General features: G+C 46.0%; 1 protein-coding gene across 1 annotated transcript in view; it reads left to right on the top strand.

Moving 5' to 3' along the window:
• Positions 1-1,705: 1,705 nt before the first annotated feature.
• Positions 1,706-26,137, top strand: part of RRP7A (ribosomal RNA processing 7 homolog A) — a 72,221-nt gene continuing 47,789 nt past the window's right edge. The window contains exon 1 of the mRNA XM_085600066.1: positions 1,706-1,904. Within this exon, the coding sequence (XP_085456192.1) occupies positions 1,817-1,904 (88 nt within the window). The 5' untranslated portion in view covers positions 1,706-1,816. The remainder of the gene's footprint in view (positions 1,905-26,137) is intronic.

The following is a 26,137-nucleotide window of genomic DNA, read 5'->3' as shown; positions in this document are numbered from 1 at the left end:
TAGTTGTGTTGGATTTATATCCAAGATGGATTGAAATAAGCTCTGTTAGAGACATTTCTTCTGCATGTGAAATAAAATATTTAGAGGAGATATTTAAGAGGGAAAGTTATCCTAATTCCATACTTTCAGATAACGGTCCTCAGTTTTCCTCAACTGAGGTGCAGAAATATTTGAAAGAATGTGGGATAGTTCATAAACAGAGTTCAGTTTATCACCCAGAAACTGGAGCTGTGGAGACAGTGAATAAAACTCTCAAAGAGAGCATTCAATTGGCTAGAGCAAGTAATCTAAATTGGAAATCAGTCCTGCAAGACAGGTAATGGCATATTGTACGTCTCCTCACTCAACAACGGGGAAAACACCTTTTGAACTGTTCACTGGAAGAGCATCCAATTCAAAGTTGTGTCCTGGTTGGATGGTGTGGAACAAAGGGTTGAAGAACAATGAGGTTGGTGATTGGAGGTGTAAAGAACTTAGACAACAAAAGGTTAGAAAGCAGTATTTTGATGAAAAGAAATGTGTACGAGCCAATGGTGTACTTGTGGGTAACTATGTCAAATTAAGGGCACCTGTAGGATGTCAACCGTGGTCTAAATATACTAATGTGAGAAGAGTTGTTAAATTATTCAAGAAGGCTGTGAAGACTGATGATGGGAGAATCTAGAATAAAAGCAGAGTTGTAGTGGTCAAATCCAATTGCAATTCAGATTCCATTTTTATGCAAAGTGGTTGTGCTAGCAATTAGTATTCTAGAGATGGACTGTTTCTCCACCAACAGTGTCATATTCTAATGGTCTTTTCTGTCTTTGTTTACTTTATCCGTTAGAGATCATTATTACTTCTGGAAGGTCAAAATTACTATCTCCACTCCAGTCCTAGAATATTTGGGTTAAGAGCATACATGCCAATAGACTAGATTCAGGCGGGAGAATCTCGATTTTCCAAGGAAAAAATTGATTTATGTTAGCTGTCTCCCGCCTGAAATTGTTTTTTCGGCAATAGTAGTCCATGGGAAAATTACATTCTCCCGATTTCTATGTTAAAATCTCCCACATCCGCCCCTAAAATGTTGGCATGTCTGGTTAAGAGCAACATTCCTCCAAAAATTCCTGGAGGCTTATTTGTTATTACAACTCCAGTCCTGGAATATTTTTGGGGAAAGTTAGAAATTCCCCAAGTTTTTTAGAAAGAGTTGAAAAATAGTTATTTTGAATGGCAGAAAGCACTGCCGTGAGGGCGTTGTTCAGGGCAAAAAAATAGGAATATCATAACACCCAGACATGCCTTATGTCATTCTACAGAAGTTACTCTTCCTAATGTACAGGCAAAAGGCGACCGAATAAATGGCCTCTGCGTTTTGATTTTCCAGGACATTGTCTGCATGCCATAGAAGCATGTTTTAATTTGTAATAAATATTACGAATGATTAGATTCGTAAATTTTTCTGGCTGCAGCAGGTGACAAACTTTGATCAAATCTATTCAAAGATGGCCCCCAAGCGGACCTTTTGCTTGTGGTGAAAGACCAAGCCGGTCTAAGCGGGTCTCTTGGTACTTCTACTTTTCACTTTTGGCAGCATCCTTTCCGTAGTAGCTGTCTGTTGCTATCTCACTTTGAACAATAAATCCTAAAGGAAAAAAGATGCGAATACAATTAAAACACAACTATGATAAACTACAAGTCCCGACAGGCTGTATTCCGCGACGGCGATTCGAGCAAGCGTAGTGGCGTCCCAGTCACATCGTACCAATATGGCGAATTCCCTCCCCTTTTGCTCTGATTTTGCACACCGACGCAGTACTGTTTCTTAAGCAAGATGGCGCCGCCCAGGAAACTCCACCGTGCAAGTGAAGGCAAAGTGGATACCGCTGCCGTGCAGTTACCTGCTCCAGCTGGCTACACAGGTAACACACACGGTCGCAGATAAGTGAGAGGGTTGGTGGAGCTCTCTAGAGGGCCGGGTGTGTGGTCCGAGAGTGAACTGCTGTGCGGGCAGGCTACTTTACGGGTGACCACATTTTCCATCTCAAAGGTAAAGCACTCAAGTTTAGAACATTCTTGGGATTGAGAACCTAATAGTGTATTTCATGATATCACAGAAAGCGATGCCACATATCCACCGAATTCGCTGACAACAAAAGTAATGTTAAACGAATCTAAATAAATGTTAACATGAGCTGAATGACTTTAAGAATGACTCGTGGATTATATAAAGTAGTGAAACAGTACGGTGACTTGCGATTCCTACCAGTAAATTAAGCAATCTTGGGGTGAGGTGCCTGCTGGGCCCGAAGGTTGGTTAGGGTGGCTAGGTCATTAAATACACTGTTCTAGTTCTAGCCTTGTACTTTTGTGTGGCAGCCAAATGCATTCTAATTGTTGTAGCCAGGGCACAAGTCCTACAAAAAGAAGTGGGGGGACTAACCATGTTAGGCTATATGCTAGTAAAATCATGATGCGTGCCATCACAGTGCATGATGTCACTTCCTGTGATGTCACGCGTCATGACATCACAAGTAATGACCTCAGATATTATGACCTCACACATGTTTATCAGGTATATCATGAGTACATTTAAGCGCATTATGAGATTTAACACATGAGATTTGGCGTTGGGATTGTGCCAAAATGGCTCAATCCAGATGCAAAATCTGGGCCTCAACAAATGTTTTTTTTTTTTTAAACCCTGCCACAAAGAAATTAGCAACTATGTGAAGCATGGTAGTAGATCTGTTATGCTTAATTGGTTGCACAGTCTACATTTAAAATATTTGATTAGGTTAAGGCATCTGCTGTGAAGATGCCCAGTAAAACTCAAGGAATAGTAATAATGGTGAGAGAACTCTGGTAGTTAATGCACTTGCTGGATAGATCTGTGTTTTGTGAAGTCCCAGATTTGAATCAAAGTAGTAGAGAAGGTAAATGTGTCTCTTTTAAAGCACATCATCTAACACGCAAATGACAGATTTTGTTTTATGTAGATAGTAAAGTGGGTTACTGCTTTTAACACCGAGATCCTTTTGTTACCTACAGTTCACGTATTGTAATCCTTCTAAAAGACCACATTGAGGTATGAAGGACATGTGACTCCTACACCTTGTAACCCTCACTGTCTCATGTAAATCATCTTGTACATTTATTTACACATGTACATGATTTATTGTAAATGTATAATGTGTATGTTAAGTAAAGAGCTCTGACACCCTGCATTGGGTTGCATAGCGCTATAAAAGAAATAAAATCGTGCTACTGAAATTATTATTTGTGTAAATACTGGGACAGACAAACTCAGCTGACATTCTTACAGTGCATGCCTCTATTATATACAGGGACTGAGCAAAGGCAAAAGCTGCCTCTCTTAAGTACTTGTGTAGAGATAACCATTTACATTTAAGTGTGAGGTTCCAGGCCACCTCCAGCAGGATATTCAAACAAAAGGAGGCCTGATGGGCCCTTAACTTCGGTCCAGCTGGAGGTAAAAAAAAAAAAAAAGCTCCATCCCCGCCTGCACGTTGCTGCTGGGAATCGAAAACAGACAATGTGCAGGCGCTGCTGAACGTGTCCTGGTGTCTGAAAATTACACCGGGAAACATTCAGCATATTTCTGTGGGGCCCAACTTCTTGGAAGAGGGGACGGCGTCCACCCTGTGAAAAGAATGGATGGACGCTGTGTACCTGCATGTACCCCCGACTTGTACCCTGGTTGTAGCCTTGTTTTGCACCCATTGCACTAATAGGACTAACTCTCCTGAAATTAATGATTTGTATGTAAAAAGTTGAGGACTCAAGAGAGTGTTCTTAATACTCTTCAGTGAGATGGTACCCTATGGCTGAGTCGTCTTGGTCCTCCAGCTAGAGCACCTCTCAGGAGGGCACCAGCAAAGTCAAGTGAACAGAGTACCTGGATGAGAGGCAAACATTTGGTGTGCCTCATGCGGTACAGATTTCCCCGCTCGAGGCATCTTGGCATCGTATGGAGAGCAGTCTCTCTGCCACATTCAGCTCTGCCAAGTATTGTGGGTTACACTAAAGCATTTTATGCTTGTGCCCCGCATCAGCGCACTCAAATATAATGTCACTCTTATCCCAGGGTTGAGGAGAGCTGGAAGTCTGCTGCAAGTTGGCATGGATACTGGTCATGACACACCCTGCCGAGGACTAGGGTTGTTTTTAGGATCATGTTATGAGGAAGATACTGGGCCACAAGAAACAGTGTAGAAAACTTTAGCGATGCCAGATACAGCGTGATCGTCCCTTGCCAGCCACATAGTAACTGCTGAAGCTCGAATCAATCCCTTAAAAAGATTCCAATAGAACTATTGGAGTTAAACATTCAATAAGTTAAAGCCTAATACAATATATCACATTATAACACATCACTTCCTTTTCTACTCCACACCAAACAAAATAAAGAAGAAAAACACATTAAAGCGGTGAACTAAAACCAAAAGTAACATGGGATTAAATCAATTTGCACAAGAACCTCAAGCAAAATGAGGTGGTAAAACATTTTTGAGTAATACTTTGTAAACATACAAAAACAAATGATTCACAAAATATGCACATAATCCTCCAAATAGTAAGGAGGTCTGTGAATTCTGGGATTCCGTGCTTCTCTCATCCATACCGGAGGCTAATCAATGTTACATTGCCGCTCCTTGCCATCCCCTCTATCATTCTCACAATGACCTCTCAGACCAACTCCATATCCCTGAGCAACTCTTCATCATCCATCAACATAAAACTGTAAAATCCCCTTGGGATTTTTCCTCAGTTCTGTTAAGTGCCTCCACTTAGGTATAAGGCCACGCTGTACTTATTACACATGCTACCTTTCTCCAACTCCACAAAGCTGTCAAACATCTCCCTTACCCTGAACAGACCCCATAATTTGGCTAATCTTTTACATAGTCTTCCATGCGTTATTTTGACCCAGTCGCCAGCTCTTACTCTTTTGCCAGTTCTTACCACAATTTTGCCTCACCCCCCCCCTCACTTTCTTATCATGGCTGCTAAAGCTCAACCACGCCACAGTCAACTTAGTGCTTTGGCTTCTCTCATGCATTTTTTCACATGGAGAAACACTGGTCACACATTGTGCTGTGGTGCCATAGGCCCAAATCATGTCATTAACCATCACCTTAATATCTTTCCCCTTTGACTGGTCATCGATTTTCTGCTCTTCACCAAGCGGTTGGCCGTTCTACTATACCATTGCCTTGGCAGTTGTACAATTCAGTGCAATGGTGTTTTATTCCATAGTTATCTAGAAACGCCTCCATTTCATGTGACATTAGTTGTGTCCCATTATGTGTAATCAAAATAAGAGTAAACCCTTCCTTCCTCCAAGAACACCCCTTTAAAAGTCTCAATGGTACTTCTCGTGGTCACTTCAGTCCTAAATTTCACAACCAACCACTTGGAATGTACATCCACAATTACCATAGCATTTTTCATGTTGTCCCTCATCCCATGCATGGGTCCAGTGAAATCCAAGTACACTGTATTCCATGGTGTGCCAGGGTCTTCAGTATATCCCCTTACAGACTGAAGGCCAATCTTTAGTCTTTTCTCACTTTTTTACATACTCTGCATATCTCCACCCAAGATTCTCTCGCACTCTTTTTTGTTATTGTCATAGTTTGCCTCAAGTGTCCCTCATGAGCTAGATTTATAATCCTTCCATTCAGCCCATCAGGTGGCACAAACTTATCATTCCTTATAATGACCCCCATGTCAGCAAGGGTCAACTCATCTAAGATCTTTACAAACGTTCTTACAGAAGGAGCCGCAGTACTTTCTATATATCCTGTACTCCACACCATTTGTTCAAGCCCTTTAAGAACCCCATCACATTCCATGATCCTGCTCCATTCTTCCGCTGTAAATGTTCCTTGCACACGTTCTTCGACATCACACAATTACACCACAGCTCCCATCTACTCTTTTGTCAAAATGTTCAGTCTGTCAACCTTTGTCCAATCCAAGGACAAGCATGAGAGTCGGTACGCTTGCTCGTTTTTCCAGCCTGCTGTGTTTCAACCATGTAACGATATTCTTGCAATCTGGCGACTAACCTCGCCAGCCTAGGAGTCCCCTTGCCAGCTCCTCCCGGGCTCAACACCTTGATGAGAGGCTTATGGTCTGTGTGGATGCAAAAATTCAAGCCTGCAAGAAGGTTCTGAAATGTTCCACCGACTAGGGCCTCACGCTTTATCACGGAATAGTTATGTTCGCTCTTCGCTAAGTAGCACGAGGCAAAGGCCACAGTTTTTTCCTTGACCCCATCCTTCTGGGACAGTACAGCTCCAACTCCATAAGCGCATGTTTCCATTGTTAAAATAGGTCTGAGCTGTGTGTTATAAGGTACCAGAATCCCTGCCTCAAACCCCTCTATTCTCACAACAACAAAAGCCTCCTGTTGAATATCTCCCCAATTGAATGTACATCCCTTTCACAACAACATTCTTAATCCTTCAGTCTTTTCAGCAGAATTGCTGACACATTTGGAATAATATTCATTCAGACCCACAAAGAATCGTAATTGATCTTTATCACAGGGCACAGATGCAGATCTGATAGCTTTCATCAAATCTTCCTTGAGTTTGACCTCCTCACCCGAGGTGGTATGCCCAAGATAATCAATTTCCTCTACCAGAAACTTGAATTTGTCCCTCGTCAAAGTGAGACCTGCCTCCCTTAATCTGGCTAAAACTTCCGTCCGTGCATTGTTGTGTTCTTGCACAGTTTCTCCAAAGGCCGGGATGCCATCCTGAATGTACGTCGCGTTTTCTAATCCTTTGAACATTTCCTACATTATCTGCTGCAAAACGCTCCCAGACGAGGATAACCTGAACGGCATCCTCGTAAACTGGAACGTGCCCTCCATCGTGACAAATGCTGTAGGACTTCTAGATTCCTCATGAAGCCTGATCTGCTGGTAAGCACTTTTCAAGTCCAGTTCAGAAAAGTACCTACCACCCTTGAGTAGCAACGGCAACTCATTAATATTAGGGAGTGGCAACGTTTTTGTCACTACATGATGGTTTCGGCTGCATAAGGCCATACAGAATCTGAGCCTATCGTCACTTTTCTTGGTTATGACTCCTGGACAGACGCAAACAGAGGCTTCAACTGGATCTATGACTCCTTCTTTTATCATGTCATCTATCATTTGTTTCCACTTCTCCCCTTATTACCACTGGCACTCTCCTCAGCTTGTTTCACAGGGACAGTACCTTTCTCCAACACCATCCTGTGAACATAGCCCTTCATTATCCCCAGCTTCTTGTTAAAAACATCAAGGATCAATCACAATGTGTAAGTTATGCTGAGGCACCCATCCTAAATCGGCGGTCCATTTTAAGCCACGTAGACCTTCCCTTCAATCCGTTGTGACTTAAATTCAGTGGGTGAGCTGAAGTACCCCGACACATCTATTTCACCCCCCCCCCCCCCCCTCTTATCCTCTCGGATTGATGACTTTAGGCAACAAAGCAACACCTGGCCACTCCTTTCACATCTTTTTCAGCACAATGGTGTAAAGTGGATCAGAGTCTACCATTAACTCCTCATCTTTTCCCAAAATCACAAAAGATGCTTTTGATCTGACTCTTGATAGTTTCCTTTTTCAGGATGAACAATCAACACCCAGTCCTCGATGCTGTCCTCCCAGCCCATTCCTTCTGTACTGCTGCATAGGATTTATTTTTGACTTTGCACATGTGAGCATAATATCCTTTGTGCCCACATTTCCTGCATTACTTGTTGGACGCAAAGCACCACTTAGAGTCACTGGAATGTACTACAGTTCCATACCTCGAGCACCCTTTAGGCTTAGATACTTTCTGAGACTTGGAGTTGTACTTGTTGATTGTTCCTACGTTTCCTGCCTCTTTATTACCCAATGCGGTAACTTCTCATTCTGTGCCCACTAATGCTTTCTTTTAAAAAAAAAATATTTTATTATGCATATGCGTAAATGTACATGTTGCTCACAGAGTAAAACTGATATAAATCTGCTTCACAACACAATCTGCTCCTCTCTGAGATATATAAAATCCTTGCATTGAATTTACATTGAGGCGTGTAACATCTTATCGTGTTTTAATCACTAATGTCCGTTGCTGACTCTTCCGGAGGTGGTGCACAGATGTTTCCCCTGAAATTGTTCCACTTTCCCCACACCGCTTCCATTTCTTCTGGCACCCCCTGTGTATATATACTGCCTTCTCTGCCACCATTGCTCCATCCATATCATTACACCATTCGCGATGTGTGGAAGTCGCCTGCGTTCCCCAGTGCATTGCGATATTACTTTTTGTAAACATCATACCTAATGTTGCCCAGTCTTGTGCTGTGTGGTTAAGATCTGTAGGCTCCCAGATATTAAGGGGACACCGCTTGGGCTCCGGCATTACTGTGTCCCCGCTAACTTGGGAGATGGTATGCATAAGTGACCCCCAGTATGTCACGATCTTTGGGCACTCCCACAGCGTATGATGGAAAGTGCCAACCCCCCACACCGTTGCAAACAAAGTGGGTCGGGGGCCTTCCCCATCCTGTGCATTGTTAGTCTCATGTAGTAGATTCGGTGAAGTATTTTGAGCTGCACTAGCTTTAAATTGGAGGGTATCGCCACCTCCCTGGGGGACGAGAGTGCCTCCTGACAATCCGTCTCATCTAGCTCACTTACATCAGCCTGCCATTTTTCTCTAAGAGTTTGTGTGGGGTCTGGTTGGTTGTTAATAATCTTACAATAGGTTAGGTAAATGGTTTTCTTGTCCATGTGGTCCATAAGGAGCCTGTCCTCCAACGGGGAAGCCTCTGGGAGCACGGTACCTGGCGGGACGGCCGCTTTGAGAGCATGTTTGATCTGAGTGTAGCGGAAAATTTCTGTGGGTGCCATTTCGTACTTATCTTGGAGCTGGGTAAATGTAATGACCTCTCCCTTACACCAGAGATCTCCTACTCTTGAGATTCCTGATTAGGTCCCATTGTTTGAAGCCCTCACTACCGCTAAAGCCTTTGGGTTTCCCAGAGCGGAGTCAATTGTGTTATAATTCCATCCCAGCCTAGCTTTCTGTGTGCGGTATACCATATTTGTACTGTGTGTGCCGTGGGCCCCATAAGGGTGTGTTTCCTGGACTTATTATAGAGCGCCCTCTGACCCCCCCCTCCCCCCTCCTCTCCCAGAACATGCCTATCCACACAGAACTCAGGCTCCATTTGAGGTGCGTGTAGCCATTGATTATTCACGATCAGTTGGGAGGCCCAATAGTATGATTGTATATTGGGGAGGGTAATTCCACCATCATACCACCCCCTAACCAATTTGTGCATGGCTATATGGGCTGGTTTTCCGTCCCATAGGAGGTTACTTACTTTCGCTTCAATTGCCTTAAAGTAGGTGGGAGGAACCAGGAACGGGGTGTTCTGCAGGGCGTAGAGGAATCTAGGGAGCGCCATGATCTTAAATAGTGCCGCTCTTCCCCAGAGTGTCAGAAGTAGGGCTTGCCAATGTTTGGTTTTGCGGCGGAGCCTTTGTAAGGGTTCCCTAAGGTTTTTTTCCCCATAAATTCCATGGGTTGCGGTGTGATATGGAGTCCCAGGTATTTAAAACTCCCCTCTACAACCTGTATCGTACAGCCTGCCGGGAGCCACAGTGTGGCACCGCTTAGTACATATAGAGGAATTTGGCCCAGTTAATAGTGTAACTGGAGAATCTACCATATACCTCACATATATCCAGAAGTCTGGAGAGCGAGCGCCTGGGAGATGCTATGTAGAGCAGGATATCTTCTGCATAGAGGGAGATGCGGTCCTCCCAGCCTGCCGTCCAGCGAAGCCCACATGAGACCGGATCCCTTCTTATCCAGGCCGCCAGCGGCTCCAGTACCAGGGCGAATAGAAGTGGCGACAAAGGGCACCCTTGTCGTGTGCCACGTCCCAGAGTGAAGTCTGCCGAAATTCAGACGTTGGTTACTACGTGTGCCAGAGGTTCAGTATAAAATTAGCTGGACCCAGGCACGAAACTTGGGGCCAAAGCCCATAAGCCTAGGAACGGCGAAGAGGAAAGGCCACTCGACCATATCGAAGGCCATAGGAGCGTCTAGGGATAGGATGACAGCGTGCTCTTGGATGGTGTGTATCTGGGCCATTACGCCATGTAGGCCTCTCAAATTTAGTGCTGTGTTTCGGCTGGTCATGAAACCTGGACTGGTCTTGATGCACTAATTTTGTGAGGTGGAGTTGCAATCTAGCCGCCAATGTTTTAGCCAGTATTTTGGCCTCTGCATTAAGCAGTGATATTGGCCGGTAAGATGTACATTCATGCGCCGGCTTACCCGGCTTGTGTATAGCGACTATTGTCGCCAATCGCTGGTCTCTGGGGAGTTCTCCTGCAACTAGACTAGCCATATACATGTTGAGCAAATGTGGTGGGAGTTTATCTGCCGCTTTTTTGTACAGTTCAATAGGTATACTGTTGGGCCCCAGAGCCTTCCCCGATTGAATGTTGCCTATGGCCAACGCCAATTCTTCAGCTGTTAAATCTGCCTCCAGTGCCTGAATGTCGTCCGGAGTAAGCGTGGACATTTGAATATCTTGATTAATTCCAGAGCCGCCTCCAGGCGTGGCTGTAGCTGTTGGAGTGTATACCTTTTCGTAGTGGAGGGCCAGTGTATTAACTATCTGTTGGGGGTCTGTTGTGGTGTCATTTGTGGTCAATTATAGTTGTGCCTCCCAGCGGCTAGCTCTTTCTCGCTTCTCCAGCCAAGCCAAGAGCTTGCATGCTTTGTCCCCAACTTCATACACCTTATGCTGTGTGGTTACGAGTTTGGTTTTTGCATCTTCCCACATGTATTCTCTATATTCCTGTCTTTTCTAATGCAGCTTGTGTGTATTGGGGCCAGTGGGATCCTGTGAATGCGTGGCCTCTGCCTGTTTTACTTCCTGTTCGAGGGCCTCCGCCTGTTTTCGTTTTTCTTTTTTATGCCCCACAATTATCAAAATTGCTTGGCCCCGCAGTACCGTCTTGTATGCTTCCCACAGTGTTGTCGGAGAGGCTACCAAGCGTTTGTTTTCCTTGAAATACTGTTGTGCAGTTTTGGTTAGGCCCTTCCAGATCCTGTGGTTCTTAAGAAAACCAGGATATATTGGGAATATTCGAGGTTGTCCTGGGATATGTGACACGTAGTGGACAAGAAAAGGGGAGTGATTGGAATTGCCTCTAGGTAAATGCATTACCCCCCTCCAGCTTCCCGCACCCGTCTCACGATCTGATTATGTAGTCTATTTTCGAGAGGCTATTATGCGCTCCGTAAAAAAAGGTGTATTGCCGATCCTGTGGAAATCATATGCGCCACACATCTATGAGGCCAAGTGCGTCTAGGAATTCCACGAACCGGGTGTGTGTACTGTGTTGGGTTCTAGGGGGCTTACGGTCTAGAGCGTCGTCTAATGCTGTGTTGAAGTTCCCCCCTATTAGAAGTACACCTTGCGGAAGTGCAAGTTAGAAGGCGCTGAGGGCCGGGAATGCCACAGAGTGCAGTGCCGGCGGAATATATATTGAGACTATATTGTACGCGCATCCTTCCCATTGACAGGACATAGCCGTGAATCGTACCTGGTAGTCTGTCCATGTCCTTTGGTGATTATCGGGAATTAATTTCGAACCAGGATACCCATCCCTCGTGACCCCGAACTGAACTCTGAATGTGCCACCATTCGGTAACCCCACCGGTCCAGGGCCTTACATGCCGAACCCACTAAGTGCTATTCTTGTATCCGGGCCACCACTGGTGCCCGACGTTTAAGATATTGCAGGACTAACCCTCTCTTTATTTTGTCACAACGGCTGTTAACATTCCACTAGAGAATGGTGAGTGGCGGGCCGTCAGTAGTGCGAGTCAGTGGCGGCGTGATGTCTGTATTGGTCGATGTTACATCATGTGTCATATATCAGGATTATCGATAGAAAGCAAACAGGATATCTCGTTTGAGGTGTGTGGAAGCATTGAATTCGCATTGTGATCTTGTTTCAAACATGTAAAACAAATAAGATATAAAACGTGTAACGTTACCCACCTGCCTCCCTGCATGACTGACTAAGAACTACCCACCACCCCAACTGCGCAGAGTGCTTGTATCCCATACCCTAGTACCTGTGTGGGGGGGGGGGGGAGTAGTTCAGTGACCCCCTCAGTATATCCCTATTACTTACAAAATAGTGTGCTGGCTATTCATCGTTAGTGCACATTACAGAACTGTAGTGCAGACAGTACAAAGTAAGTCTCTGTGTATATTAGTTTACCACTCAGTTCTGCTCGTCCCTGCCGGTTCGACTATTTCATGCATTTTACCGTTCCCAAGCTGAAGTCCCAAATTAGAGGTGGGCCATCACGGTAGCTCCATGCACCATAGTCGCGCCTTTGCTTGACATGTCGGTGCACCTTTACTCCAAGTCTGAGGCTTAGCAGCCAACAGAGTCTTCACTCATCGCCTCGTGCCACCGCCGATCCCTCCGTTGATCTAGTCTCTTTCAGCTCCATTAATGTTCCGCCTGGCGTGTGCTGATTACATTTCCTGCCCGATCTCCCAGAGCTTGTGGCTTGGCGCCATCCTTCCAACCATTCTTGAGCCTCCTCAGGCGTTGTAAAGAACCAGGTCTTCCCCTTGGCCTCTACTCTGTTTCGCCGGTAATAGCATGGAGTACTTGAGTTCACGATTTATCAGCACCTATTTAGGTTTTGCCTGACCCAGCGCATGCGCTGGTCTGGCGAGACTTATTGAGAGGGCTCCAAAAAGTGCTACCAGGCCAGCCTGGAGCTACAGTGCAGGTGCGCGGGCGCGCGCGCCACGCTTTACCGCGATTACTTTCACTTTAGCGGCCGCACGGCCGCTTTGAAGTTTGATCGTGCTCGCGATCACTTTTACTTCCGCGGCCGCACGGCCACTTTGCATAGCCAATAGGTCTCGCTTTTGGGACCTTATAACTATTTAGTTATGCAACTGTTGCATGGCTAAACACTTATAAGGTCCCAAAGGCGAGACCTATTGGCTATGCCAATGCTTGTTTACTTCGAGGAAGCTGCAGCGATGTTTGGTTATAGCCGCCGTGTAGTCCGGAAAGAAAGTCACAGTGCTGTGTTAAAGACGCAATGGGGGGGTGATTCTTGCTGTTTGGAGGATCACATCGCGATTGTTGGAATTGAAAATTCGAGCAAGTATCGGCCTGTGGGGGGGGGGGGGCCACGAGTCTGGGTCTGCCACCTGGAACTCGGTGGGCTCTTTCCACCGAGAAATAGCTGGACAGCCCTCGTGTTTGCAATTGATTCTTGATGAGGTCTTCAATAAATGGGTCCAGTCCCCTCAATCACTCCAGTAATTCTCGCATTATTGCGCCGCTACCGGCCTTCCTGAGCGTCGAGCTTGGCGGCCATGAGCTTGCTGTCTGCTTCTAGTTGACGTACCCGGCGCTGAAGGTCCGTCGAGTCTTTGGAGAGGGTTGCCGTTATTGCTTCGACCTCCTTCACTCTTGTGGTAATTTTCTTTAAATCCACCCGATTCGGGCGAGCTCCACGGAGACTGATCCTATGCGGGAGTCTAAGGAGGTATGGACATTGTTCAGCGTGGTCATAATGTCCTGCAGCGTAACCTCCGACAGCTCCGAGGTAGTGGGGTTCTCTACTCGGGTAGTATCGCAGTCTGGGTGTTCCAGCTGACCTTTGGCGCAGGCATATTTGTCTAACTTGGTTCGGTAGGTGCTTCGCTGGCCCCTCCCCCCCCTCCCCCGCCCACCCCCCCCCCCATCGCTGTAGTCCGCCCCCGAGTGTCTTTGTAGTATGGCGAAGGGGGCAGAAGGTGGTACTCACCGTTGCCTGTCCGTGCGGCAGTCAGCCACACGCAGCCTTTCGGGTTCCCCACCTCTACCAGTTTGTCCCGAGTTCAGCTGCTGTTACTGGGGGAGGTCAGGCGGGGGCGTGTCAATCTGTGCCACCATGCGCCCTGAGCCCCTGGACAGAGAGTTGTGTCCAGCCACCCCTAGGGAGCGTTCCGAGGCCCGGGTGCAGCTAGATTTACCCTCGTGTTTCCTTGCCTCCTTTATATGGTGGTGTTCGCTCCTCCGCGGGAGCCCGGTAGTGAACAGGAGCTTAAGTTGCATACAGTGTTCAGTGGTGGAGAAAAAGGGGGGGGGGGGGCTCGTCAGTGGAATGTGCCTCCATTATCTCAGGTGCAGGGGGATCTTTGGGGAACTCTGGCTCTTTGGTCTGCAGTTGGTCTTATGGAGTGTGTGTGTGTGCGTTTCACCTCTACGTCTCCGGGACCGCCGTGTTTCTTGGGTCACTGTCTCATAGCCGGCTTCGTGGGGGCCTGCGCATGCTGGTTATTGAGGGCGCTACGGGTACTGTATCACTTTATTTGTTTAGAGGCCAGATCTTTCTCCCTGATGTGCCTGGTTGGGGCCTGATCATGGCGGTTCTGCGCTCCTTGCGGGGGGGGGGCTCCGGAATCTGGCTTCAGACCGCTCGCAGTTGGCGAATTTGTCCGGTCGCTTTGCGATGCCCTGCATGCACTGTAAGGTAGTCACTGACCTTTATTCTTGCCGATACGCCACCACCTCAGGCCTCGTCCCCCTGCCCAGGTAGCACTGCTTCCTCACCACGCGGCAGCGGCCGTGGTCGGGACTCCGGTCAAGCAGGATACTTGTGCTGCAAAGCCTCTCAGGTGTGTCTGGATCGTCGCTGACGTTCACTGGCAAGTCTCTGCTGCAAGCGACTTTTGAATTTGCCCTCGGGCACGAAATCCATTGCCCCCACTGCTGCTGTCGTACTCAAGGCCCGGCTGCCGGGCAGGTCGTAGGCCGTGTCTCTACGTAGGCTTGCCGGATTTCACTTTCAAGATCAACGGCAGCCGCGTCCAATGGCCGGCCACTTACGACGCGCTGCCCACTACTTTGCCGGTGTTTGCACCAACTGACTGTTGAACGGATCTGCGGGGATGTCGGGTGGGTCACGGAGCCTCTCTAGGCAGCAGCCATTTCCTCGGGCTGCTAGCCACGCCCCCTCCACTAATGCTTTCTTGCTTATTTCCTTCATGCATTGTTCGGAATCTGTTACTATTTTAGCAATGCTATTTGCATCTTTCAGTGACAGGTTCTTGGCAGTCCATAGGCGTTACGTTTTTTTGCTATGACACTGAATAATAAGTTGGCCTCTAATTTGACACAATGTATATTTGACTGACAGTTCACCGAAACAAAGTCCTCCAAAGAATCGCCTGGTTTCTGTGGCCTACTATAAAACTTGTACAGAGACAGCACAATATTTTCTTCTTTAGCAAATCTTTTCTCTAGACGCAGCTTGGCCTCTTTATACACGTTCTCTATTGGTTGATTGTCATTGCCAAGCATTTGAGGTAAGTACTTAAATATGCGGTGAGCTTCTTTACCTATGATGCCTAATAACAATGTCTTCTTCCTTTCGGGGGCAAACTCCAGATCATCTAGAGCTATTACATAATAATCAAAAAGGTCTGTCCACTCTTCCCATTGGATAGATGATTGCCCATAATATGCTTAAAATGCTGGTGGAATTACTATAGAAATAGCCATTTTATATCCCCAACTCACTGACTATAAATAAATAAAGTATATCTGCTTGCCTGCTTACAACAGGTTAACTCTTTCTACAAGCCTGAGCTGTGCTGTTGCAGAGAGGAATTCCTCTAATAGTCTTGTGGGCTGTGACTTGATCGTTTCCCTGCCTGTGCACCGCGAAGGAAAGCAGCAGGGCAGGAGAGAGAGGAAACAGCTATGCTGAAAAGTCAATTGAACCCCACATGTGAGGAGCTGCACGTTGGTGAAATTGGGGAAATACAATTGCCAGCCCCCTGTAGAGTGCAACGCTCTGCACACCAGGAGCACGCACAGGTGAACACGCTGAACAGGTTTGCAGACAGCGCTTGAGCTGACCGAGCCATGAATGCGTTAGAGCTGGTTTGAAGGCTACTTACAGGCTTATCTCCCCACCATGGGTGTCCTTTCTTCATCGGATGTTGTTGAGCGACGTTGGACAATGTTTGCTTGTGGTTGGCAAGAAACCACTCCGCACGCTTAGCGGTGCCACGTGTAGCCCGTCCCGTCTTAAGGACTCCGACACCTGGTCACAATGCTCTCTGGCTTGTGGTGTCTCCCAGTGTGGCTTGTGATAGCCGCCAATGATGTTTTGATGAAAACACCGTGTCGCAAGAAACGATGTAGAAACCTTTAATTAGCAATGCCAGGTACAGCATGATCCTCCCTTCACCAGCCACAGAGTAAATGCCTAAGCTCGAATCAATCCGTTTAAAAGATTCCAACAGAACTATTGCAGTTCAACATGCTGTAAGTTACACAATACAAGATATCGCATTACAACAGATCACATGGTTGTAAGACAGTCCTTTTGACATCCGGACCCTCATACAGTTATGCTGCACGGTGTTGTATGAAGTCATGGATTTGCTAATGACTGGCACAGCCATTGGATCATTAAAATTGTCACATCTGTACAACTCTAAAAGCTCCTAAACAGCAGTTGAGCTGATTGGTGCATACTGCCACTGTTACGTACGATACCTCACCCAGGATGTAGTCTGACATAGTGCCATGGCAGCCTTGGCCCACCCCTGTCTCCTAGATCAAGTGTGCACACTGGTGGTGAGTTCTTCTCTCAGCTGAGAGTAGCAGCCCTGGCAATACTAAAAGGCTTTGCTTCTGCACCTCTGAATGGTACGGCATGGCTGCAGCAAGTAGTTAGTACTTTCTCTGTGTCACAGTGAGTGCTACATCTGCTGTTAAAAATGTGCCTTGCAGGCAGCATATTGTCATTTAGAACCTCCATTGGGCTCAAAGGTAGTAGGTAAACATGAGCAGTACAATAAAAGCTTTGCTTGTCGCGCACGCAGTCCTTGTCTTTTGGTAATACAGAGACCGCAACAGACATGAATTCTCTCTGAATAGCCCCTTGAAGAGAAGAGGAAATGGTTGAATATTTCACATGTCATGTCACACAGTATTGCAATGTGGCATGTGCACTGTAAACTGAAATATATATATATTTTAGTTTGTGACCCGTAGTTCAATTATGCCATTGATGGAGAAAGAAAGGGATTTAAACGAGCCAGCACACGGGTGCTAAGATGAAGACGCCCTTCAGCACGGTCCAAGGCACAAGCTGACATTTCATCCATGTGAAATTCCAACCATGTCTGTGTTCCAAAATATGCAATTGGGTCACAAAAAGTGCTTCCCATTTGTATTATGTGATTAGCAAAAAAAAACACGAATCTAATACTTGTTTGCTAACTGGGTAACTCACTGCTGCTGGTTTTATGGTATTATAGCCCTTGGTCGGAATTTGCTGTCATCTGGTCTATGTACATAGTCACTTTTAAATTACAGTCCTGAGAAGATCTTCTTTGGGTAATATCTGGCCCAGTTTTTTGTTTTGATGTACCCTGTCGAATATGATCATACATTCCATGCCGCACACACGTCAGGCAGTTCAATAGAAGGAAGAAAAAAAAAGATTCTCGCCAAATGCAGGTTGGGTGACCAGTATGATGCCTTGTGATGTCATGTTTGTTTCATGCTGTAATATTTCCTTGTGCCCTGCGATGCTACAAATACATATGCCATAGGATTATCAGTTCATGACGATTGTATTGATAACACGTTTCCCTGTCATATGATGACATTTCTGTGTTCTATTGAAACTCAAGTTCCATGTGCTAAATGATGCATACTTCACTGTGTCACATAACACATTTACCTGTGTGTTATGAGCACACATTTTTAAGATGCAGTGCCAGCCTCTGTGAGTTACTTAAGTGTTACTCGAAGTGTCACATTGGCTATGGAATGTCACTTATAGGCACATTGAAACTGTGGAAATGTCCCACATGTAATTTGAAAACCTGGCAGGGTGCCCATTGGAGGTGTGACCACTGTGGCCCTCGGGTAGAGGAAAATGGTATTGGGACCTATGGTGCTTCCTCCTGGTGCATTGAGGAGGTGCAGAGATTTGTTCTGGATTTATTGAGCTGACCTGGTTCTGAGGGGGAGCCCTAGACCAGTGGTGGGCCACATTTGAACTGGGACCGTGTCCTGACACAGTGGCTGTGAAGGGACTGCAGAGAGGTCAAGGAATACACTGGGAGGTTGTGAACATAAGACCGCAAGTGAGGTCCTCTGGAACATCAGGCATCCCTCCCACTTCCAAGCATGGTTGGAGGCCCGCTGTTCATTGTGAAGCCAGTTGAGACCAATGTCTGTGTATGTGCTATTTTAGGGGACATTCAGGGAGCCAGGTTGCTCCATAGATGCTTTTGAGATGCAGGATTGTCAACTCTCGGAATTCCAGTATTGGCTCACAAGTCAGGCAGAAGAAATACATTTTTGCTTAAAATGCTACAGAAAAGGCTACAGTAGCAAAGGTCTAAGTGAAATACCCCTAGAAAACTCTGGCCCTGCTGAGACGACACTTAACTGAGATTGATTAATGCACTTCATCAAATGTTTGAGCATACTTCCAGTCAAATAGAAGCTGCTTGTCAAGTAGAAGGGGGGAAAGCTGGAGGCCTAACTAGTCTAGGGGTCCAAGTCGAGACCGTGTCATCAGCTGTATTCAGAATCTGGAGGCCCAGAAGTGAGCAATGGAGTTTGCCTTAGCGGAAAAGGCAGCAGTTAGACCCTGTGCTATTGCAGGACTAGTGCACCTGGAATAAACCTACAAAGCTGTGGACAACATGTGACCGGGACTTCCAAGAACTGAGACTACATTGGTTAGGTATGTCTCCCAGGTTTGTGATTTCAAATAAAAAGGTTAAAACCAAAGTGAAGGGATCTGTGTGGTGACCTCTTTGAGGTGGGAACACTTCTTGAGGTTTTACATCTCACAGGAGTTTGTATATTCACAGCAATCCTCTGAATAGAGCTGTGTGTAGAGTTCAGTTTTGTTCCTTCCCTCCATGTGTGATATTAGGCGTGTGTAGTGGTGGTGGTACTGTGTTCTGTGTGTGTAAAGAAAGGGCATGATATAGTGACGTGGTGTTACTGTTCTGTGTGTAAGGAGTGGGACTGATGTAGGGATGTATTTGTGATGCATGTTCTGACTGAGCTTGCTGTAGTAGAATATTCGTTGTGGAGCTATGATAAATGGAATGTTGGTGTGCTGGGTGAAGTATGGCGGTTAAGTAGAGCTGGAAAAAGGAAGTGTGCTTCACAGGAGTGAAAAGAGCATGGCTGTAATCTAAGGGCCTAACTTGAAATAATGAGCATACCTCCTACCGGAGTGGCTCCAGACTCGTGTGCGAACCACCTTTCCACTAACTACAACGTTGTAGTGATGAGTTGTTAAAAGAATCTGTGCTGAGGTAGAGGAAGACTGACAGAAGTGAGGAGCTATTCCTTAGAGAGACGAAGGCCTGCATGGGGTGTCCGCATGGGCTTCTGGGCAGAAGGAGCCCAGTGTGGAGGGGGGACTGGAGGTATTTAATTTGTATTGCTGCTTGAGGTGTCAGCAGTTACAAGAGCATTGCCTGTCAGATTATTGTGTATGTGAAGTAAGGTGCACATGTCCAGAAGGAATATTATATGGCCTAGAGCTAGTGTGTGGCATCCTCTGCAGCTACTGTGGCACCATTAAACTGAGGACACAGGTTCTATAAAGTCCCACTATGTGTGTGTACTTGAATGCCCGTCTTGAATCCATATCTTTCCATGTAGTACGTGGACTACTGTGGGCACCAGAGGACACAGGGTTTGGTATCTCCAGGGTGGGAATTATGGATCAGAACTATACACACAAATGTGGCAGAAGACCAGTATGGCACTACAGATCTTGACTGTTCTACGCTCATTCCAGCCCTTTTACGGTCTTTCAATGAAGCATCTTGGTTTGCTGAGAGAGTGTGCTCTACTTGCGCCTTATACATAATAGGGAGGAAAGCAGGATTACTGGCAAAGTGACCCATTGCTGCAGAGAGGGAGTAAGGAAAATAGATGCATATGATTTTACTCTTCAACTGAAATAGGACTGCTTGTGGTTCTGAAGCCACTGACCTGCAAAGAAGAGGTTGGACTGTATGTGCAGGCGATATCTATGAACAAGACATATTCTCATCAGGACAATATATGTACTCAGAAAATATGAGTAAATGAGATTTCTTTTGGGGTGGCAAACGGACAATGTAAACTGTATTGAATGAGGTATTTGTAGAATAGTTTTGTTTTTGTACTTTAGAAGAACTACAAGCATTAAGAATTGGAAATAGATAACGTTATTCCTAAAAATGTTTGGGATTGTATTTGTGGTTAGAGTTCTTATGTGTTGGTGATTTGCTTGTGTTTACTTGTAAAATGATGTCTTTCTATCATTTTATTTTGCATGTCAGGATAGGGAAGAACGAACCCTCTCATTGGTTGTGTTTGGCATACAATCTGGGTGTACATGGTTGACGCAAAACTGTTTTGGGTGTGTGTGCCAGTCTGATTGGCAGGTTGGGGAAGTAGAATTTGGTACCCTGATTCATGGTGGTTTGGTATTATATACTGGATGTGTGTAAACATCTGTGCAGTTGTGGGAAATAGGAGTACCGCATACTGCGCAAGTGTCTTGGTAAGTGCAGTACTCTATTCTAGTATTGCTAAGGTGGAGAAGAGGAGTGCCCTGCCAAAAGTGATTCAACTTAATGATTGTTTAGGAAAGTGTACTAAACTGGTTTATGGTGATGTGAAAATGAGAAAGAGAAGTATACTGTCATAAGAGGTATATTTTCTGTACAGTTGGAGTGAGGATGTAGCCCTAGCCGGAGCTAATAGGCCGTGATCTAAGGGCCTAACTTGAAATAAAGAACATAGATCCTACTTGAGTGGCTCCAGACTTAGTGTTAAGACCCTGCCTTCCTACTATAAAAGTGTACTTTGAGGGAGACCTCAACCCGACCACCAAATATTTTAATCTCACTCTCGGTGAATGAGACTTAAGGTCCGTGCAACAAAAAAAATGCCTAAACGATCAGGGCTGCCTATAACCCAGAGTAGGGGCAAGATAAATCTTAATGTTTAGAATAACAACTGGTAAGCTCATGGTAAAAGTTACCTTGACTAAAATAGTCATACTTCCAAATGAATGCGTCAGTATGATTACAGTACCCAAGATGGTGGTGTCAAGACACCTGAATAACAGCCCATTTGAGAGATCCTCTAGTTGCAACTACCTGGGCTTGTGGTTTTAGTCGAGTGGTGGCCATACATGCCATCTGTCAATGATTACAATTAAAGCTGCTCTTCCTGGCATATACAATGAGAAATACATCATTTGGTTAGTCCATCTGCCAGTCCCGTTCTCACTGAGGTATGATCAGAGTTTGTCTTCACTAAATGACGGCATATTTTCTCATCCAGGTAAATTTGCCTCCTGGCTGGACATGGGGCAATTTTAGCCATTTAGAGTCCTTTTTGGTTTATTTTCTATTATGGTCCATGCTCTGGCTTGTTTGGGAGTTCAGTCTTTTGTGACAAACATTAATCCAAGAAGCTTGTATTAATTCGCACAAACAGTAACAAGCATTCCCCAGTTTAATCCTCCTTCCTAACTCCTCACACCTGCCTTTCTACCACCTCGCATCCCGTGTAGGACAGACAGGTAAAACTAAAAAGAATATAGAAAAACAATACAGGAAACTGTTGTACTTGGAGGTTGGTATATTCATACAGGAGTTCCGAGCCATTCAGGTGGGGGTAAGTTGTTCATTTCATGTTGAGTGCTTAGGTTTCATCCTCTGCCTGATATCTCATGTTATGACTCCCTTCTCCCTCCATTTATGATCCGCTACTAGACTATGTCCAGCAAACAAACACCCGTATTCCATGCATGATCGCATTCTCCCATCAGCCGTACAGAACATTCCATGGTATGGGTACTCGTATACATTTTCTCATGGCGCAAAAGTATTGTGTTTGGTGTGACCGAGGGCCACATAGATGCCAGCAGGATGGAGGGGTGCAAGGTGGGATGTAGAGGAAGCAAAGCATGTACATGGTCTGGACAGTTAGCCATTGAGTTATTTTGAGGTTTTCATTCCCTACTGCCATCTAATTAAGCCCCTAGTCTCCAGAAGATTCATAGATCTGGCAGTACTGCATTCTGCTATATGTGATTTGCTAATCCTGTATTGCACCCCGTTTGCTATTACTACCTTTGGTAAGTCAAGTATACAAAGAAAGTAACTTGATTATTGAATTGAAATAGAAACTTAAGCTTCACAATGTCCTTACACCTTCACTCTCTTTTCTATAAACATTAGTAGTGCTTAGAGGCAGGCTCTGTTAAACGAGTGCTATAAAACATCCTTGACAAAGACTCTCCAAAATGGTGTGATCACTAAAGTGGGCAGTCACAAACCATCTACTGCCAACGCTATACATGGGACAGTGAAAACGTTTTAGCCATGGTACTAGCAGACTTGACACTTAATGCTGGCTTTACCATTTTGCCCAAAATATGCTGGCTGTGATTTAAGATATGGGCAGATTCCACAGCACAGTTGTGTTTCCTTGGTGAGTGTTGTCCCTCAGACTTGGTACCAGAACTACTGACACCCCAGTGGTTGTGTAGTGAGTTAAATGGAAACTATGGAACCAGACAGCATGTTTTTTAAATCACTGCCTGCCCTTGTGACAAATTGCGCGCTCCTGGTCAATCACTTTCTGGGCATATTTTTCTGCTCCTTTTTGGGGTTTTTTCTGGGTTTTTTATTCGTATTTTTTGCATCGGGGAATAAGAGAAAATCACACTGAGCAGTGGTAGCAAGTATTTGATAAAAAAACAAGACTGTAACCCAACAATCACTTGACTTAACCCATAGGGAAAGAGAATACTTAGTTACATAGTCAGTCCACTCATTGTTTCGTTTCTTGTTTTCCATTATTTCGGTTAATCTCTTGGGTGCTACATACGTACTGGAGACGTTCGCCTCGCCAGTGCTCAGGTGCTAAGGACAGCTCCAGCACGTCCTGGCGCCAGAGGCATGAAATCCATCTGGTTCGAGCACTAGAGGGATTTCCTTTCATTGAATTGATCCTTGGGAGCTGGGGAAGAGCTAGCCACCAACCAAGGCTTTTCCCCCCATTTTTAAATATTATTATTTGCCGGACATTTCAGAGAAAATTAAATGAGCTGTTTGGCCAATTTCACCTTCACTGCGTTGGTGTTCGGGGGCATATCTCAGCCCCCGAGCACCAATGCATACGGGAGAGGTATTGTTGGAAAGGGGGGATTCTCCCTTTACACAATGGTACCTTTCCCTAGTGGATACCTGCTTGGGGATCGCTGCAGGAGGGTGATCCCCAAGAGGGATCCACCAGGGACTATTTTTTGAGGGGAGCTGCTCCCTCACAGTAGGCTTGTCCCCTGCTCCTCAAACAGCCCCCCCTAAAAAAAAAACAAGCATTGGCATAGCCAATAGGTCTCGCCATTGGAACCTTATAAGTGTTTACCCATGCAAAAGTTGATGTTGTTGCACCAAGGATATTGTGCTGGATAACTTAATACTTATAAGGTCCCAAAAGCAAGACCTATTTTCTATGCCACAGTTTTGTCTGGGCCTAGGCTCGACCTAAAAACAAAGCTCAAATGCCAGCACCTCTTTGTGAAAAGACAGAAAACAAGTAATACCTACACACTTCTAGCTTCCAGTGCTGGTCTGTATCTCCCAAGAGAGACCAGAGCTTTTGGGGCGCAGGCGGCCCTGTTTCCAGATCTAAATCTAATATTTTAGCAGAACGTCTGTGTCCGTTTGTCCCTAGAGATGAACTCTGTGCCTAACGGTGCGAACCTCTGTGCTATACACATATAGCACAGAGTAAAAACATACATGGACTGGGACATATACAGGACTGTCCCGGTCCGTCTGTTTTTACTGCGCGTGTGTGTGCGCGCCAATGTGCGAGTGTGTATATATGGGACGTGTCTGTAGGTAATTGTGAGCGAGTGTATATGTGCGTTGGATACTTTCAGGTTCTGCCTATGTATGACGTGTGTTAGAGGCTATATAAATATATAATGTATTTGAGTTCATGTATGTATCGTGAGCGTATATAAATTATGTATGCTGCCTATGTGCACGCGCATATATATGTGTATTAGTTTGTTTCAGTGTGGCACAGAGTGCCTAAGGGCAGCTTCAGACCCAGTGTCCGTAGCACACACATCACAGTTAGCGCTGTGAGTGCAGCTTCCGGGGGCCTTACAATAAGATGCAATCAAAACATATGAACAAGCTATAAACTACAAAATCAAGTCACGTCACTTAAATATATTTTAATATGAGACGGTAACAAAAAATGAAGAGCAGGGGAGTATAACTGGCTGCGACAACATGCGACTGACGCTATGTGAGTGAATGTGAGGGAGTGAAGGTGTGTGTTAATGGTCTGGGGTGACTGTGTGTGCGTAAGTGAAAAGGTTGAATGGCTGAATAAGTGGTGCGTGGCTGAATGGGATTCAGAGATTGGGTGAATGATTAACTGTGACTGAAAGAGTAAATACATGAGGGAATGAGTAAGGCGGGGATTGGCGGCTTAGATTTCTCGAGCAGCGCTCGCGGCTGACCTCCAGGCGCCTTGCGACTATGCGGATTGTGGGTTCCGTGGTACCAAAAGGTAGGCGTTCTAAATTTAAAGCGCCTGCAGTTCCTCGACTGCATCTGCCCCTTGTGAACATTTCACGGTGTGTGTTATTATCCATGTGGACAGACTTCTAGCTCTCTACCTCGAAGGATAACGGGTCGCGTGTGCCCTGCTTTGGTCCTACCACCGCGCCCACGGACCTACCCAGCGGAGGTTCACTGTACCGACCTCACGGTTCTACTGAAAACACTACAATTTAGGGGCGCACAACCCCATCTTTTAACTGCCCCACTGGGCTGATTAGAGACTGGCCCGTATAGTCGGATTAAAGCCCCACTGGTGCGATATAACCTACACATTAAAGGACTCCTTCTATTGGATGGGGGTGCTTGGGAACAGGGTCTGGGGTAGGCAGAGCCAGGAGTACAGGCAGGAAACCTGAACAGGCATCTCCGATTGTTCCAACACGTGCTTTCACTGAAGGGCGCTTGTTTTAAGCAGTGCACAATGGGGGATTATGGACAAGCACGCAGCGCACCGGGCCAGCCCAGCATCCCCTTGGAAGAGTGGGGCACATGTGTGCTGGGCTCACCCTAAGCACCGGGCCGGGGCTAGGCTGTCTCGCTCACCAGCACCCCTCAGAAGAGTAGGGTACATGTGTACTGGAGACCCCCTAAGCACTAGGCCATCTCTATGCTGTCTCAGGCGGCAGCACCCTGGGTTATATATGTACTCGAGACCCATAAGCACTAGACAATCTCGGGCTGCCTCAAATTGCAGCACACCTGCGTTAAAGTGGGCACGCGTGTTATGGGGGCCCCCTGAACACCGATCCTGGGCTGGGATGTCTCAGGCAACGTCACGCCTCGGGAGAGCAGAGTAGATGTGTTCTGGGATGTCTGAAACTCGCCTGTGAGCCTGATGAACTGTCCCTGTCTTGAGTTAACCTGCCCCTGATATAGCTCAGAGGGATAAAGCTCAGCAGCAGCGATCTACGTGTAACCTCTGAACTACGGATAGGAATCCTGCGTGATGGGCTCAGCCTTTCATTGTCCTCGGATGGTTGTACTACGCACCATGTCTGCTGCCGCCATTAGTCTTTCTGCAAACTTGGTGAAGCGCCTAGACATTCCTGGCAATATAAACACATCAATTATAGAGCGAGACTACGTTGGATATCCCAAGAGAGTACACGGAAATAACCCTGAATGAATTTAATGAGGTCTGAAAGGGAGGCTGGGAGGAAGGGGTAGTAGTGTGGGGTATGTGTAAAGCTGAAGACTGCGCTGGGTTAAGAGTAAGCAGCCGGGGAGGGGGGCAATGACACTGGACCTATGTTTTCTTGTCTGTCACATTCTAGGGTTATCTGTCCCCAATTCCTTCCCTGCTCTTGCTAACCGCTGCAGAGTCCCCCATGACCCCTCACACACCCCTCCCCCAAGTCGCCAGAGCCCGGACCTGTTT

Source organism: Triturus cristatus, chromosome 4_2 (assembly GCF_964204655.1).
Source record: "Triturus cristatus chromosome 4_2, aTriCri1.1, whole genome shotgun sequence".
Lineage (NCBI taxonomy): Eukaryota > Metazoa > Chordata > Amphibia > Caudata > Salamandridae > Triturus > Triturus cristatus.
Note: the sequence above shows the minus strand (reverse complement) of the source record. Positions and strands in the feature narration are given on the sequence as shown.